General features: G+C 46.4%; 1 protein-coding gene across 4 annotated transcripts in view; it reads left to right on the top strand.

Annotated features, from left to right (window-relative positions):
* The window catches only part of TNRC18 (trinucleotide repeat containing 18), a 128,104-nt gene that overhangs the window by 98,439 nt on the left and 13,020 nt on the right, over window positions 1-16,645 (top strand). For all 4 annotated transcript variants that reach the window (XM_083585512.1, XM_083585511.1, XM_083585510.1 and 1 more), the window contains 5 exons: window positions 6,033-6,484; window positions 9,019-9,213; window positions 11,816-11,957; window positions 12,935-13,052; window positions 15,632-15,707. In XM_083585512.1, coding sequence (XP_083441638.1) covers window positions 6,033-6,484; window positions 9,019-9,213; window positions 11,816-11,957; window positions 12,935-13,052; window positions 15,632-15,707 — 983 coding nt within the window. The remainder of the gene's footprint in view (window positions 1-6,032; window positions 6,485-9,018; window positions 9,214-11,815; window positions 11,958-12,934; window positions 13,053-15,631; window positions 15,708-16,645) is intronic.

Raw genomic sequence — 16,645 nt, 5'->3', positions numbered from 1 at the left:
GGTAAAGGGACCCCCGACCATTAGGTCCAGTCGTGGCCGACTCTGGGGTTGCTGCGCTCATCTCGCTTTATTGGCCGAGAGAGCCGGCGTACAGCTTCCGGGCCATGTGGCCAGCATGACTAAACCGCCTCTGGCGAACCAGAGCAGCGCACGGAAACGCCGTTTACCTTCCCGCCAGAGTGGTACCTACCGTATTTTTCGCACCATAGGGCGCACCGGACCATAGGGCGCACCCAGTTTTTTGGGGGGGAAATAAAGGGGAAAAATTATTTTTTCCCCAGGCGCGGGGCTGGGGCGGGGGAAGCTCGAGCTTCCCCCGACACCAGCCCCCAAACAGGCAGCTCTCTGCAAGCCGTGGGAGCGCTCCCGCTGTTTGCGGAGAGGTCCGCGAAGCCTGGGCGCGCTGATCTCAGCGCGCACAGGCTTCGGCATGCTGGCAACTCTCCGCAAGCAGCGGGAGCGCTCCCGCTGTTTGCGGAGAGGTCCGCGAAGCCTGGGCGCGCTGATCTCAGCGCGCGCAGGCTTCGGCATGCTGGCAACTCTCCGCAAGCAGCGGGAGCGCTCCCGCTGTTTGCGGAGAGGTCCGCGAAGCCTGGGCGCGCTGATCTCAGCGCCCGCAGGCTTCGGCATGCTGGCAACTCTCCGCAAGCAGCGGGAGCGCTCCCGCTGTTTGCGGAGAGGTCCGCGAAGCCTGGGCGCGCTGATCTCAGCGCGCGCAGGCTTCGGCATGCTGGCAACTCTCCGCAAGCAGCAGGAGCGCTCCCGCTGTTTGCGGAGAGGTCCGCGAAGCCTGGGCGCGCTGATCTCAGCGCCCGCAGACTTCGGCATGCTGGCAACTCTCCGCAAGCAGCGGGAGCGCTCCCGCTGTTTGCGGAGAGGTCCGCGAAGCCTGGGCGCGCTGATCTCAGCGCCCGCAGACTTCGGCATGCTGGCAACTCTCCGCAAGCAGCGGGAGCGCTCCCGCTGTTTGCGGAGAGGTCCGCGAAGCCTGGGCGCGCTGATCTCAGCGCCCGCAGACTTCGGCATGCTGGCAAGTCTCCGCAAGCAGCGGGAGCCCAGCGCTGGGCTCCCGCTGCTTGCAGAGAGGTGTGCGAAGCCTGGAGAGCGTGAGGGGTCGGTGCGCACCGACCTCTCTCACTCTCCAGGCTTCAGCGAAAGCCTGCATTCGCACCATAGGACGCACACACATTTCCCCTTCATTTTTGGAGGGGAAAAAGTGCGTCCTATGGTGCGAAAAATACGGTATTTATCTACTTGCACTTTGACGTGCTTTCGAACTGCTAGGTTGGCAGGAGCAGGGACCGAGCAATGGGAGCTCACCCCGTCGCGGGGATTCGAACCGCCAACCTTCTGATCAGCAACTCCTAGGCTCTGTGGTTTAACCCACAGCGCCACCCACGTCCCATCCTGGTTTAGGGCTATGCAAAAGTCCGGGGATGAATCCTGGGACAGGGGAGCTGGGCTGGAGAGGCGGCCCCATCTGGGAACAGCTCACCACCGCCTGTCTGGGGCTTCCTCCATGAATAATGGAAATTTCGCTTTTTCAAATTCCCTCGTGTGCCCGTGGCTGGATAAGTCCCCCCAGGGCAACATCTTTCGAAGGCAGGCAGCTCTGCAAAAAGGCTCCATTTATAAACCCCCTTTATTAATATGTATTAAATGATAATGGAATTATAGCGGAATTCGGAATGGGAAAGGACGCCTGCCTTATTTTTAGCCTCTCGCTTCTCGCTGCTCTATCTTTGCACATCTCCCTCCGTTGCAAGGAGATAGAAACCTGGGTTTGGTCTGAGATGCTTTCCTGTGGCATCTCAGTGTCCCCAAAGGTATATAGGTGTGGCAAAGGCCCTAAAGGGGGATTAAAGTGGGATGGAGAAGGTCTTACCTCCTCCCTCCTTTTCCAGCTGCTCCATTCTGTTCTCCATTCTGTCCCTGGTTTTCAGTTTCCTTCATCTCAACACTCAGGTCAACATTCAATAACCACAGAGCAACAACCCAGGGCTCTTTCAGGGGTACTTAAGATGATTATTGAATGTATTTCTGTCCTTCCTTTCTCTCCGGTTCCAGGTGGCCCCTACAACATTAGGGCCTGTTGAATTTTTCACTTTCAAATGGCAAAAGTGAGGGGTACTAAAAAGTTGGAACATGAATTGGGAATTCATAGTCTATTTTGGTTAAGTTAATATAAGCTAGTCTTGCTTGGTAAGTAAATGCATGAAAAATTGCACAGAAATCATTAAAAACGATTGCCAAGTGCTTGCAGTCATATATTAATATTATCAACATATTATTAAACTACCAACGTATTATTAAACTATATTGAACTATGCTGAAGGACAGCTAGAGATGGCTGTAAAAAGAGATAGATGTTATTATTATTATTATTATTATTATTATTATTATTATTATTATTATTTATTTTTTGAAATAATTTTTATTTGATTTTACAAATATCATTTAAAAACAAAACCAATTCTATATCCATATGTAATTAACTCTGAATTTCAATACTTCCCTCCATCCCCTCCTTGGGTCTTAATGTTGACATTTACAATTGCATTATCATTCCATTATCCACATGATAAAATCCATCTAAATTGTCCATAGTCTTTGTTACCTTACAAGTGTGATTAAAATCCTGCTAATGTTTTCATCCGCTTACAATGGTCTCCTAAGTAAATTAAAAATTCTCCCCATTCTTTTTAAAAAGTTCTTGTCCTCTTGGTTCCTGAGCCTTCCAGTTAATTTTGCCATTTCAGCATAGCCCATCAACTATTATTTTGACTTCAGCAAAGGCACCCATCTCTTTGTATTGGAAATACCCCATTTCTGAATGATTTTTTAAAAAGATTTTGGATGCAGCAGTGATGTATAAATGGACTTGCCATAATTGTGCAAGGGAAAACATTTTGCAAGCAGAATAGGTTTGTGGGAAAACGGATTATTCAGTTACACCTGCATCTTCCTCCTCCCTTCTTATTGATTACCTGCCCTTCAACCTAAGGCCCTGAAATATTCACCTTCATTTGGTGATCAGGAGGCTTCAGCCCCCAGCTCCTTCAGTGTCCGGCTTAAATTATGCAAAAATGTGAGGGTTTGAATTCTTCATACGGATTGCAAAATTCATTTTTTTTCATAATCAAGGACACCTTGGCGCAGATTCCCCCTCCCTCTTTTTTAAAGCCTTTATAATAATTACAATTGAGTAATGTTCAAGGAAGTTTTTAATATATGACATTTTAGTGTATTTTTGGTCTCTGTGGAAGCCGCCCAGAGTGGCTTTTGAAACCCAGCCAGATGGGTGGGGTACAAATAATAAATTATTATTATTATTATTATTATTATTATTGCCTAATGCAACTTTGTCCTTCAGGCTTTGAAAAAAATGTGTAGGAAAGTCTTTGTTTTGCTCTCTCCCTTGCCCCAGGTGAGCACTGCTGATTTTGGGCAGTTGGGGATTCTGGTCGGAACTAGAGATGGGAAGGTCTGGAAAGAAACCGGGGAAATTGGGGGGAAACCCAGGTTTTTTTTCTGTTTTCCCCCAGGGGAAAATTTCCATCTCTTTCCATCTCTACTTGGGGGATGAATCGATTTAGGTAATGTCTTTGCCTCTTTTCCAGAGTGATTTAGCTCTCCTTGATCCCTCAGTAATGTCCGCAGCAGAATATATATATATATATATATATATATATATATATATATATATATATAATTTACCAACCACCAAAACACAAACAGTGAAACCCCCCAGGCGGCTGATACATTGGGTATACAATATTCAATAATATACATATTCAATAATATTCAATAATAACCTATTCACATTAACCATACGTACACTTCTATATACCGTAACACTCCTCCTTCCACAAGGTTTATTTAAACTTTTAACATTTTAATTGCCCCAAATTGTTCAAACCTACTCAAATAATTCAATATCTTCTCAAACCAATCCTCACTCTTGCTTACTCTGGTTTCACCTCAGATTGTATAAATCTTTCGCCTTTTACGCAGCGGAAACTTAATTTTGAAAATAGGCATTTGAGAGTAAGGGAGCGAGAGAGCCCACCGCCGGAACTGAGCCAAGGGGGATTTCTGAGAAAAATACCCGTGGCTTGAAGAAAACAAAGGCTTAGGTCTCCGCCTCAAAAGCGGAAGGACCTTGTGATCCATTTATGGGTCCAAGAGCGGCACTGGGGGGGGGGGGTTTCCACAGTCTCATTTCCTGAATTTGGCCTTCCTTCTGGATGTGGAAATGGAGATGTCGGTTCAGGCTAGCAAAAGACTTTCTGGCAAAAGGAGGCCAGAGGGACGCAGGGGGTCCAGTAATTCCCTGGGGGGGGTCTCTCCCCCCTCAGTCTGTGAGGTAAGGGGGAGAAACGGGGTGCAAGTGTTGGGGTCCGGCATTGGGAAGCTCAGCCAGGTAGATGGCTTTCTTTAGATTCACACCTTCCAGCTGGTCCAGTTTCCCCTTCCTCTCTTTCGCCGCTGCGCACCGGAAGGAGAGACCCCCGTCCGGAGGCTTTTGAGCTCTGACTTCCACTCTGGGGGCAAAAATGATTCTTTTAGGACCTTGCCTGGTTTTGATTTTGCTTCAAAACCCACCAACCACTTGTCCAGGAGACTGCGGCTCAAAGCACGACTTACGGTTGAAAGAGAATGCAAGGAAAGAGCCAGTAGGATGCTACTGAAATGACTTTGGGCTTTAGGGTATCAGGACTGACAACTGGGCTTAGGTTTGATTGTAAAAACACAAACACTAATAATAATAATAATAATAATAATAATAATAATAATAATAATAGTAATAGTAATAAATTTTATTTCTACCCCACCCTCCCCGGCCAGAGCTGGGCTCAGGGTGGCTAACACCAGTAAAAATTACAGTAAAAACATAATGGGGGGGCAATTTAAAATACAGGTTAAAATGCAACTTAAAATGCAGCCTCATTTTAAATGTAGCCCATAGATCAAAACCATAAGGGGAGGGAAACATAACAAACTTCTACAAACTTCAAAGAGGTTTGTAGAAGAAGAGGAAACAGTAAAGTTATCAATAACAGATATGAACCACAATTATTTAAAACTTCAGAACGTTTATAAAGCAATAGGCAACAAGATTAAAACTCACATTAACTTTCTAAACATCTGGCTAGGCGTGTCAAAATAAGGCCCGAACTCCTGAAAGTCAAACCTTTTCCACATAAATATCTGCAAAGAGGAAAGAGAGAATTTGGGGGCAGTTCTCCTTGTTTCAGATGTCTTCTGAATGGTTTGACACACACGCCAAAGTCCGAGAAGCCATATTTTTTTCTATTTTCCCGGGGGGAGGGATATGCAATGTGTGTTTTTGCAACATAAGCCATCTTCCTGAGCTGTCAGGTGCCTTGAAGCTAAGCTGTGAAAGGTGGTACGTATATATAAAATGGTTATATATTGCCTTTCCTAGCCTCTTGGCTGTTTACATAAAAATGCAATGGGACAATATCAAACCATCGCAGCAAATTCAGCAGCCGGGAAACAGTGAGTCAAAGTGGTTACCTATCAAGACAGCCTCCGAAAGGCCTTTTCGAAGGTCGTATAACGGAGGAGCTGGTCGTTTATTGTGTTTATTTTAAAAATGCTGGTAGTGTTAAGCAAAATCCAACGGTGTAAATAAGTTTTGATGGATGTAACAATGGATTACTGAATGGTTTAGTTAGTTCATGTAAAATATACAGGGATGTATAGTATGCAAAACGAACCACGGAAGGAGAAGAAGGGAAGTCATTGCTTTAAGGTTGTTTAAATGAATATTTCAGAATGTAATTTAGAAAATTTAATTGAAAAATATATCTATATATGTATATTTTAAAAGGGAGGAGGTGGCCACTGTAGAGGCCGTTACAGAGGCCACCTCAGCAAAGGCCCTGCTCCTTCGCTGTAATAGCGCTTCCGAAACAAAAATGCAAATTTTGGCCCTTCACCAGGAATGCACCCTGCCAAGTCCAGTCGAGTTGCTTGGTTTGACTGTCCCTTTTCTCCACATTTAGGGACGGAGTTTGAATACACGGACTCTGAGAGCGAGGTGAAGATCAGGAAGAAGTCTCCCTCCAGCCTCCTGCGTGGGAAGAAGGGGCTGGTGGAAGCTGGCAGTGCCCCGGGCGCCCAGCCAGGGAGCGCGATGGACGTGACCTCCGCAGGCAACTTGGAGAGGGCCAAGATGGCGTCTGAGAAGAGCAGCAGGAAGCTGAAGAAGTTCAAGTCCCCAAAGGACCTGAGCTTCGAGTTCGGGCTGGAGGCAAGCGACGACGACCTCTGGAGCCGCCGGCGCAGCGAGCGGATCTTCCTCCACGACGCCACGGCCTCTTCGGCCGGGCTGGCCTCCACGGCGCAGACCAGCTCGACCCCCGTGGCCAAAGCCGCCGGGCGCTGTGTGAAGGGAACACCCCTCAGCCCCAAGAAAGACGGAGGCAAAGGGAAAGAAAGGAAGGAACTCAGCAAGGTACGAACCACAAGCCACTCTGTGTTGGGAGGTGCAAAAGGGAAAGGCTGTACAAAATTCTGCAAAACGCAGTGTTAGGAAACAGGATCTGGCGACAATATACATACAGTGGACAATCGGGTTGCAAACGTGATCCGTGTGGGATGCACGCTCGCAACCCACAGCGTTCACAACCCACGTCTGCGCATGCGCGGGTTGCGATTTGGCGCTTCTGCGCATGCGCAACCGCTGAAACCCAGAAGTAACCCATTCCAGTACTTCCGGGTTTCGGTGGTCCAGAACCCAAAAAACCGCAATCTGAAGCGGCTGTAACCTGAGGTATGACTGTAGTCCATATGCAATTATGGATTGTTGTCAGGGGGAAACGAGACATAAAACCCAAAGGTATGTGAATTTGTTGGAGGTAGCGACTGGGACTGTTTGTAGTAGAGTCGTACCTCGGAAGTCGAACGGAATCCGCTCCGGAAATCCGTTCGACTTCCAAAATGTTTGGAAACCAGAGCGCGGCTTCTGCAGGAGCTTCCTGCAGCCAATCGGAAGCCCCATCTGACATTTCGGCTCCCAAAAATAGTTGGCAAACCAGAACACTCACTTCCGGGTTTGCGGCGTTCGGGAGCCAAAACGTACGAGAACTAAACTGTTCAAAAACCAAGTTACAGCTGTGTAGGCGTAATATTTAAACAGGGCAGGGGTGCAAAACATAATTAAAGCATTCGATTGCCTTGAGTTGGCCATATTCGTTTGTTGGCCAAGGAGTTGGTGTATTAGTTTTTGATGCACATGCAAACTGGCCTGTAGAGTCTTGGGGTCTTCTTAGAGAAGTGGCCACAGGGCCTGGGCCAACGGCTCGCACATAGAATGGTAGAGTTGGAAGGGACACCAAGGATCATCTAGTCCAACCCCCGGCAATGCAGGAATCTCAGCCTGCCTGTCACCTCGTTTCTCATCCTTGGAAGGCCCAAGGTTTGGCCGGCCAAGAAAATGGCAAATTCTACATGAGGAGAGGGCTTTAAAAGAGGATTAGACAAATTCATGGGAGGAGAGGGCTTTTGAGGGCTGCTGGACATGGTGGTCCTCTTCTCTGCCTCCATGGTCAGAGGCAGCAATGCTTCTGAATACCCATTGCTGGAAACCGCAGGAGGGGAGAGTTGCTCTTGTGCTCGAATCCTGCTTGCTGATATCCCACACGGACCTGGCCGGCCACCTTGATCCCCAGTCTGATGAACTCCAGTGGTTGGACAACAGCAGCTACCAACATCCCTGACTTGAGGTTGTATCTCGAGGGCACCAGGTTGGGGAAGCCTGCTCTGTGGTGTCTGATCTCCTGGCAGCTCGTTTATGCCTGCCGGCCATTCGTTTTCCATAGTGTTTTGGAAGGAACCCAAAGCATCATCTCGTCAAATGCCTTATATGAGGTCCGACTGACTAGTCCATGTAGCCGAGCATCTCCAGGGCTCCATGACATGAGAGACCTTTGCTCTCTGGTCCTCTTTGAACTGGGCTGAAAGACAGACCTCCTGCCTTTACTAGGACCCTCGTACCTACAGGACCGCCTCTCCCGGTATACCCCACGGAGGACCTTAAGGTCCATATATAGGAACACCCTAGAGGTCCCGGGCCCTAAGGAAGTCAAATTAGTCTCAACCAGAGCCAGGGCCTTCTCAGCACTGGCCCCGGCCTGGTGGAACGCTCTGCCTCATGAGACCAGGGCCCTGCGGGATCTGATTTATTTCCGCAGGGTCTGTAAGACAGAGTTGTTCCGCCTGGCCTTTGGCTTGGAATCAACTTGATCCCCTTCCCCTCTATCCTTTCTCCTTCTGTGATGGAACTCCTATTTGGGGACTTACCTGGCTTTTTTCTGGCCCACGTAGGACCAGTCTGGATAGTTGGCCTTGGTTGAAGATTTGACGTTTTCATCCCCAAAAAGTTTTTTGATTTGAGTTTCTACTGAAATGAGGTTGCATTTTAATGTTTTATTTTAATTTTGTTTTTAAGTTGTATTTTAATCATTTGTTTTTATACCTGGTGTTAGCTGCCCTGAGCCTGGTCTTGGCTGGGGAGGGCAGGGTATAAATAAAATTTATTATTATTACTACACGGTCCACATTGACTCAGCAGAAGCTGTAGTCCACGGTTCCAGAACCTATGCAGAAAGCACCATTTGAGCATGTGCAGAATGCAGTTCCCTGCACCTTGGCGCAAATCACAGGCAGCCACCCCACACCTGAGACTAGGGCTGGGCAAGATAAGAGAGGATAGGAGTCCCAGGCAGATTTCATTCCCCCTGCTCCTCTTGAGTCGCACTCGCTGACCACCTGCCTTTCCCTTCCTTCTGACCAGCAAGACTGATTGACTGAGAACATCGGTTTGATTTGAATTAATTTTATAATGAATGATTTTAGAGTGTTGTGTTGTGTTGTACTGTTTTATTGTTGTTAGCCGCCCTGAGCCCGGCTTCAGCTGGGGAGGGCGGGATATAAATAACATTTATTATTATTGTTAACTTTCTTTCCCTTCTTATTTCCGTTGTGCAGAAGAAGAAAAGCAAAGAAGGCCCCTTCTGCTCTTCCTCCTCCTCGTCCTCCTCGTCCTCCTCGTCTTCGTCCTCTTTCCTCTCGCCTCCGGGCATTGCCAACTCCATGCCTGACGCCCGAGGCAGCCTGGCCAGCTCCCTGGGCTCCAGCAAGAAAAGCAAAACCAAGGCCAAAGCCAAAGAAGTGAAGAAAGAGGTGAGGTCTTCACGCAGGCTGGCAGCACCTCTTCGATGTGTGGAGGAGCATTTGAAAACAGCATCTCCATCCACCCACCCCCAGTCCAAAGTCGTAGAATCCACTTCAGCAACCATCTCCCCCCCCCCCATGCCCCACCAAAAAATGTGTAGGTCAGATCTGAAGTATTCATACTGAGAAGCTCTGCAAATTTCCCCGCTCTTACTTTGCATAATTCATTCTGCCGTTTTGCATAATTTATTCTGAATAATATCAATGTTGGGAGGGGGGGAATTTGCACACGTTTCTGCTGTTTTGCATAATTCACTCTGCAGTTTTTGCTGTTTTGCATGATGGGCTTCTGGTTTTGCTAGTTATCGGGTGGGGGGGGGCAGTCAAGGTTGCTCAAACTACCCCCTGCCCCCGGACTTGGGTCCCCCCCCCATGGCTTGTGAGATTTCAGAAAGCATCTAATTCAGGGGTCAGCAACCTTTTTCAGCAGGGGGCCGGTCCACCATTCCTCAGACCTTGTGGGGGGCCGGACTATATTTTTTTTGGGGGGAAATGAACGAATGCCTATGCCCCACAAATAACCCAGAGGTGCATTTCAAATAAAAGGACACATTCTACTCATATAAAAACATGCTGATTCCCGGACCATCCATGGGCCGGATTGAGAAGGCGATTGGGCCAATTGCATCCATGGGTTGGAATTCCATAGAAAAATAAAGGAAGGTAAGGTTCCAAGGGAAGCTTGATTTGCTGCCCACTGGGATTTTGGACACCTTTTCTGCGCTCCCGGCCCTTAGTATATTGCATCCCCAAGGAATGCCACCCTGATCCCTGCAGCCAGTCCATCCTCAGAGGAGTTTCCTGGTCTTCTGGGTCTTGGGCACCACTGGGGAAGCAGTAGCTGTTTCCAGAGCTGCCTCGGAGCAGGTGCTGAGCAGCCCCCATGCGCCACCCTGGGTGCTTCTCCTGCTCCACAGCCACACGGGGGACTGCTGAAGCATCTCTGTCCCTCCCAGAATCAGGCTACTACCACACCATACATTTAAAGCACAACGGTGCCAAAACAGACATGGCTCCCGCCCCAAAGGATTCTGGGATCTGGAGTTGGCTACGTGCGCTGAGGTTTGCGAGGAGACCCCTATTTATTTCCCAGAGTTCCCTGGGCAGAAGAGGGGAATGGCTGTTAAGCTACCCTAGGGATTGTCGGACTTGCGTTCGACCGAGCGACTCTTCTGGTCGAGTCCTCCGACGTGATTAACGACCTGAGCCTTTGATGAGGCTTCAAGCACGTTCCTCCATTAAGCAGAGTATCCAGCACGCAGGGAAGGAGCCGAGATAGTATGAGCTACATTGCAAGGAATAGTTATTTCTAACTACGCAGACAGAAAAGAAACATCCTCTCTCTGTGAGAGCAGAGAGCAACTGAAACACAAAGGAACAGGAAACCAGTAACATCACATCCGTCTCCTGTCTTCCGTGAGACTTCCGATAGCCTGGAATCGCTGGAATGCAAAACAGAGTCCTGTGACTCCAAGCAACTGCACAGTGGCAACTCACAGAAACTAACATCCTCCTCCTTTCTGTGAACACCACTGGGCAGTGTTTCAGTACAATCTCAGTACAAACCCAGTTTCTGTACATAGGTACAGTGTTGATCCCTCGGAACAACCTTGGACAATAAATCAGCAGGAATTTCATTACCTGGCATGTAGGACACCGTTACGAGTCCTTTCTGAACACATTCCCTAGCACTGCACAGTGGCAACACACAGAAACCAACAGGGATAGATAGCCCTGTTCTTGAGTTTGTTTAAAATCTAAACCAGCTTATCTTGTATTCCTCTCTTCGAATTTGTGCATTTAGGTTGGTTTTTTAAAACCTTTTTGTAAAGGCAACACTAGAATTTTCACAGCTGAGTCCTCAACTCTTTATTACTGTGCTTGGCTTTCTTCAAGTTGGGCTTCGTCTAAAACTTGCCATTTAGGTTTTCAAACCTTTTTTGTAAACTCAGTTTTAGAAACTTTGCCTCTGAGTCCTCAATCCTATATTACTGCGCTTTGCTTCACCTAGGTTGAGCTAGGATTATAGTACTTCAGAATTTTTGGGAGATTTACCCGCTTTCTTCGAATTTGGTCATTTAAGGTTTATGATTTCTCTATTTCCTTCTGAGGAAACTGAATAGTTTAGTGAAATGAGTTTTGTAGCCGGCATCCTGTTACGGCTTTGTTCAATTCTAGGTTTTTCTAAATTTTTTCTTTAAACTTTTTGATTTTTGTTATTTAGTTCAATTCTATAAGATAATATTTCGTGTTGATTACTTCTCGTTTCAGGGATTTTCATGGTATTGCATTTGTTTTGTGTAAATCCTAGGGACTGTGGCTCCGCAAGGAGAATCGGGGTCCCCTAGCCAAGATCGGCGCCCTTCACAAACCACAGCGCTGTTTCAGTTGAGGGGAGGGAAGTAAACACAGATAACGGGGAGGTCTGGAAAAGCTAGAGGATGGAACGGGGATTGCAGGGGAGGGTGCTTCAGGAAAAGTTCTGCCCCAGGGCTGTGGGTCTCAGCAGAAAGGTTTTTGCTAACCCCCGCTTGCTTTGTCCCTTGCCCAGAACCGAGGGAAAGGAGGCGCCGTCAGCAAACTGATGGAGAGCATGGCTGCCGAAGAGGATTTTGAGCCCAACCAGGACAGCAGCTTCTCGGAAGATGAGAATGTGCCACTCAGTTTGCTCCTGGAGAGGCCGCTGACTCCGGGTGAGAGACGGTTCCTGGTTCCTTAGATCTCATCCTGTCCAGTCCAAAAGGCTGCAAACAGTTCCAAGAACTTTCAGTCCGCATGGAGTATTTGTATTCTCCCCCACCTCCATTATTATTATTATTATTATTATTATTATTATTATTATTATTATTTTGCAGGGCTGGGGGTAGCCATCTTTGTGATCCTTTTAAAAAATTATTTGGTTTTTCAGATTAAAATCTTGCAGTCATATATCGAACACAGATCATAAAAACCAGATTGCAAGGAATCTCTTGGACTTCCCTCCTCCCCTTTGTGGGTCCTATTATTAATCATTTTCTCCTGCATCTTTTATGATGATCCAAATATTTTACCTCTCCACTGCGTCCAAAATTCACCATTAAACTACAAGTGATCATTCCAATCCTCATGATTTTAACTGTTTACAAGAGTCTTTAAGATAAGTTATCAGTTCCCCCCGTTCCTTATTAAAAGTTTGGTCTTCCCGATTTCTTATTCTTCCAGTCACTTTAGCCATTTTGGCATAATCGTTGTGATCCTTTAGTTTCGCCCAGCAGTTATAGGGACTGCTTTCAGATGTAGTTCAGGAACGTCATTCCAAAGACAGCGGAACTCCCTGCCACAGGAGGCGGTGTGGCCACCAACTTGGTTGGCTTTAAGAGAAAATTAGACAAATTCAGAGAAGAGGAGAGGGCTATGGGTAGCTCTGCTCCTCTACCTTCACAATTGAGGGCATCAATGCTTCTGAATGCCAGGTGCCGGAGACCCCAGGAGGGAAGAGTTGCTCTTGTGCTTCTGTAATTTTATAATTTCATAATTCATTTAAATGTTTTCTTCTTTGTATGTATGTAAAAAAATAAAAATAAAGAAGGAGAAAGTTGCGTATGCCATAAATCACATGGGTGCAGATTTCTGCTGCCTTTGAAAATGCTGCTAATTCTCTCCCTCCCTTCCTCTTTCTGTTGCCCTCCAGCCCCCCGTTCTTGCATCATCGACAAAGACGAGCTGAAGGATGGTTTGAGAGTCCTCATCCCCATGGATGACAAGCTCCTCTACGCTGGCCACGTGAAGACCGTCCACTCTCCTGACATGTAAGAAAAAGGACGGGCGCTACGCGCTTGGAAAGTCATGGCGCCTTTCGAGTTGCTGTCCAACAACATCTTAAGCCCAAAGTTCTCTGATCCCTGGGGGTGGTGGACATGGAAATGCCCCACCGAGATTCCTGCCTGTGACTTACCGTATTTTTCGCTCCATAAGACGCACGTTTTTCCTCCTAAAATGTAAGGGGAAATGTCTGTGCGTCTTAGGGAGCGAATGCATGGTCCCTGGAGCCAAATTTTCCAGGGGCGAAAAGCAGATCGTGCTTTTTTTTTTTTTTTTAGAAAGAGGGAAGGTGGTGTTGAAACGAGCCACTGAACAGCTGATCAGCAAGCGATCAGGAGGGAGATAAGGGACGCTAGCAATAAAGGAGGCTGCCTGGGAGGGGGGAGGTAAAAGCACATGGATCCTCAGGATTTTTGCATTGGGTCACCCCAAATTCACCATCAGATCACATAGCATGTCCATGGTTATAGCCTGCCCCCCAAAATCACACATCCACTGTTTCGTGGGGCCGCAATGGCGCAAAATCGTGGTTACAAAGCATGGATCCACATGGATTCTCAGGGTTTTTGCATTGGGCAACCCCAAACTCACCGTCAAATCACATATCATGTCTGTGGCCACAGCATGAACCACAAAAATCATACATCCACTGTTTCGTTCAGAATATTTTTTTTCTTGTTTTCCTCCTCTAAAAACTAAGTGCATCTTATGGACTGAAAAATACAGTAATCCGAAGCAGGTCAAAATGATGACAAGCTACTGTCCTGGAATTCTGCTCAATTTTGATCCAGAACAGAACTCCAGTGTATAGTTAGCAAAGTAAAAACTTGAAACATGTTGCAGGATTCCCCCAAAATAGACCAGAGGCAATTGTATTTCATCCAGCAGAGCTTTACTGCTACCACGGCTGGATTTAGGTTTGATGAGGCCCTAAGCTCCTGAAGGTAATGGGGCCCTTTCTATGTCCAGCTGTCCTTTGTCAACAACAAATTGTTGCTGGTTTTTGTGTTGAATATATGCTATATGGTAATTGATGGACCTAATAGGTATCTAAAGCCATTTGCGCATAACAAAATATGTATTTTAAAAAGTAATTGTTGAACTTATTTTATATTTTGGAAATGTACATCCAGGTTTTTTTCCTTTAATTTTTTTGGGGGCCCCCAAGAGAGTGGAGCCCTAAGCTATAGCTTGTTTCGCTTATACGTAAATCCGTCACTGACTGCTACTGAAGGCAAATGAGCATAATGATCACAAATCCAATAAATTCAGGATTGGCACCGTCCAAAAGAAATCCAGTTGCAGCAGACTTAACTTAAACTTGCAATAATTTATAATAAGACTAAACCTTAACACTATATATAGAACACCACAACCGAAGGAAGAGATATAGAGAAAGTGAAACCCAGGCTCCTTCTGGCCCTACTTTTATAGTCAGCATGACCTTGACAGAAGAGATAACAGAACCAGCTTAAGCCAGCTGTCCTCAGCTTCTCGGAAGGAATAACCCAAACATCAGGAACCTTCTGCTGGTCTCTTTCACACAGAGAAGCTTCCAGAACCCTCTTGAATTAATTAGAATAGGAAAGATCTCTCCACATCAGATCAATACTTTCTGTACTTAAAAATGCAAACTGACAGCAACCTGTTGAAGGCAAATGCCATTAAGCAGTACAAACCTGGCTCACTTTATTTACTGATTAAACTCCCAGGCCACTTTTTGACACAGTGGTCCCTGCAGCCATCGAGAAACCATAAAGACCCACGTAGCAGATGAACCAGCTGCCTTTAACCCTGTTACAGAAACCAGCTGTTAGGATATAGTAGTGTATTTTGCATCCAAAATCACATTGAATAGACATCTCTCCCACCCAGCAACTCCTGCCATGTTTTCATCTGCTGCCATTTTAAGATAGATGCAAAACAATTTTTTCCCACTTGCACAATTATGAACGTGCTTTATATGTGCAAGGCCATTGAGTCCAGCTTTGATTAATGCAGAGCTTGGGCTTTTATATGGTGCTCTTAAGCGCACAATAACACGCCTTGGCGCCTGCATACATTCGCAGTAAAAGTTCCAGCAGGCTTTGTGCAAAAGTGAGCCACGTGCTAAATGCCATGGCAGCCTCTGGCTCTTAATTTTTTTATATTTTTAAAAAGATCTAGTTTTGTAGTTTTGGGTCTATTTCTATGTTTCTAATTATCAACCAGGGGAGTGCCGCTTCTAATTATCAACCAGGGGAGTCCACTGCTTCTGACTTTGGGGCCAAAAGACAGCTCTTTTTTGTTTATCTCCACCCAAAATCTCTGGCTTAAAAATGACGAACCATGCTGCAAATATTTCCAGCTTGATAAATATCTCCTCCTGCAGCTGGAAATTGGGCGGCCTGAATTGCCATTCTGCACAGATCGGCCTGATGCAATTGTTTCCCAAGGAAACCGGCTTGCAAAGCGTTCTTGGGTATCAAAATCTCTCTCTGATGGTTTTGTTTTGACTTCTCGATATTTCTTCGCCTCCTCCTCTTCCTCCTCCTTCACTGTTGCTTTTTGGGGTTGTGCGTTTCAGATACCGAGTCGTGGTGGAAGGAGAGCGAGGAAACCGACCCCACATTTATTGTCTGGAACAGTTGCTGCAGGAAGCAGTAAGTGGGACCCCTTAATTTTCTAGGAAGACGGACACTCCATGTTGCCTTTGGGGAAAAGGAGGTGGGAAGAGGAGGGAGGGGAATAATAATAATAATAATAATAATAATAATAATAATAATAATTATTATTATTATTTATACCCCGCCCTTCCCGGTTCAGAAAACCGGGCTCAGGGCAGCTAACAACAAATTTAAAACACTTAATTGATGCAACAAAAAATAGTATTAAATGTGAATAACAATAAATTCAGAATTCAAAAATCTATTTGGGGGAAAATCCATCCAATAAACATCAGATGATCACCAGGGCTAGCTGGCTAAATTAGTCCTATTTGGGCCAGCGAGGAGACCAGGGGAGAATTAGCTGTGGGATCCCAGAGTGGGAAATCTTCATAAAAAGGGAAGGAAGAGGAATAAAAGATCAGGCTAAGTTCAGATTGAAAGCCAGGTGGAATAGCTCTGTCTTACAGGCCCTGCGGAAGGAGGTTAAATCCTGCAGGGCCCTGGTCTCCTGGGACAGAGCATTCCGCCAGGTCGGAGCCATCACTGAGAAGGTCCTGGCCTTGGTGGAGGATAATCTGACTTCCTTAGTCAGTAATTTGACTTCTTCCTTCACAAGACACCTGGGCTGGTGCTGGTGGAGCTCTGGCTTTTATTCTTATTTATTAGATTTCTTAGTTGCTTTCTACAAATACAAAAAGTCCCCAAGTGACTTAACAGTACAAAATACAAACAGATAAATTCAGTTAAAAATGAAAAACTACCCACCCACCCCCCGAAACATTGAAAGGACAAAAGTTGGTTAAGAGCCATAGGCTTGATTGTAGAGGAATGTATCTGCCTGGTGTCTAAAGACATGTAATGATGGTGCCAGGTGAGCCTCTGCGGGAGAGCATTGCACAAACGGGGAGCCACCACTGAAAAGGCCCTGTTCT

Source organism: Podarcis filfolensis (assembly GCF_964270895.1).
Source record: "Podarcis filfolensis genome assembly, chromosome: 14".
NCBI classification, from domain to species: domain Eukaryota; kingdom Metazoa; phylum Chordata; class Lepidosauria; order Squamata; family Lacertidae; genus Podarcis; species Podarcis filfolensis.
The sequence above is the reverse complement of the archived record's forward strand: the minus strand, read 5'-3'. Positions and strand labels throughout refer to the sequence as shown.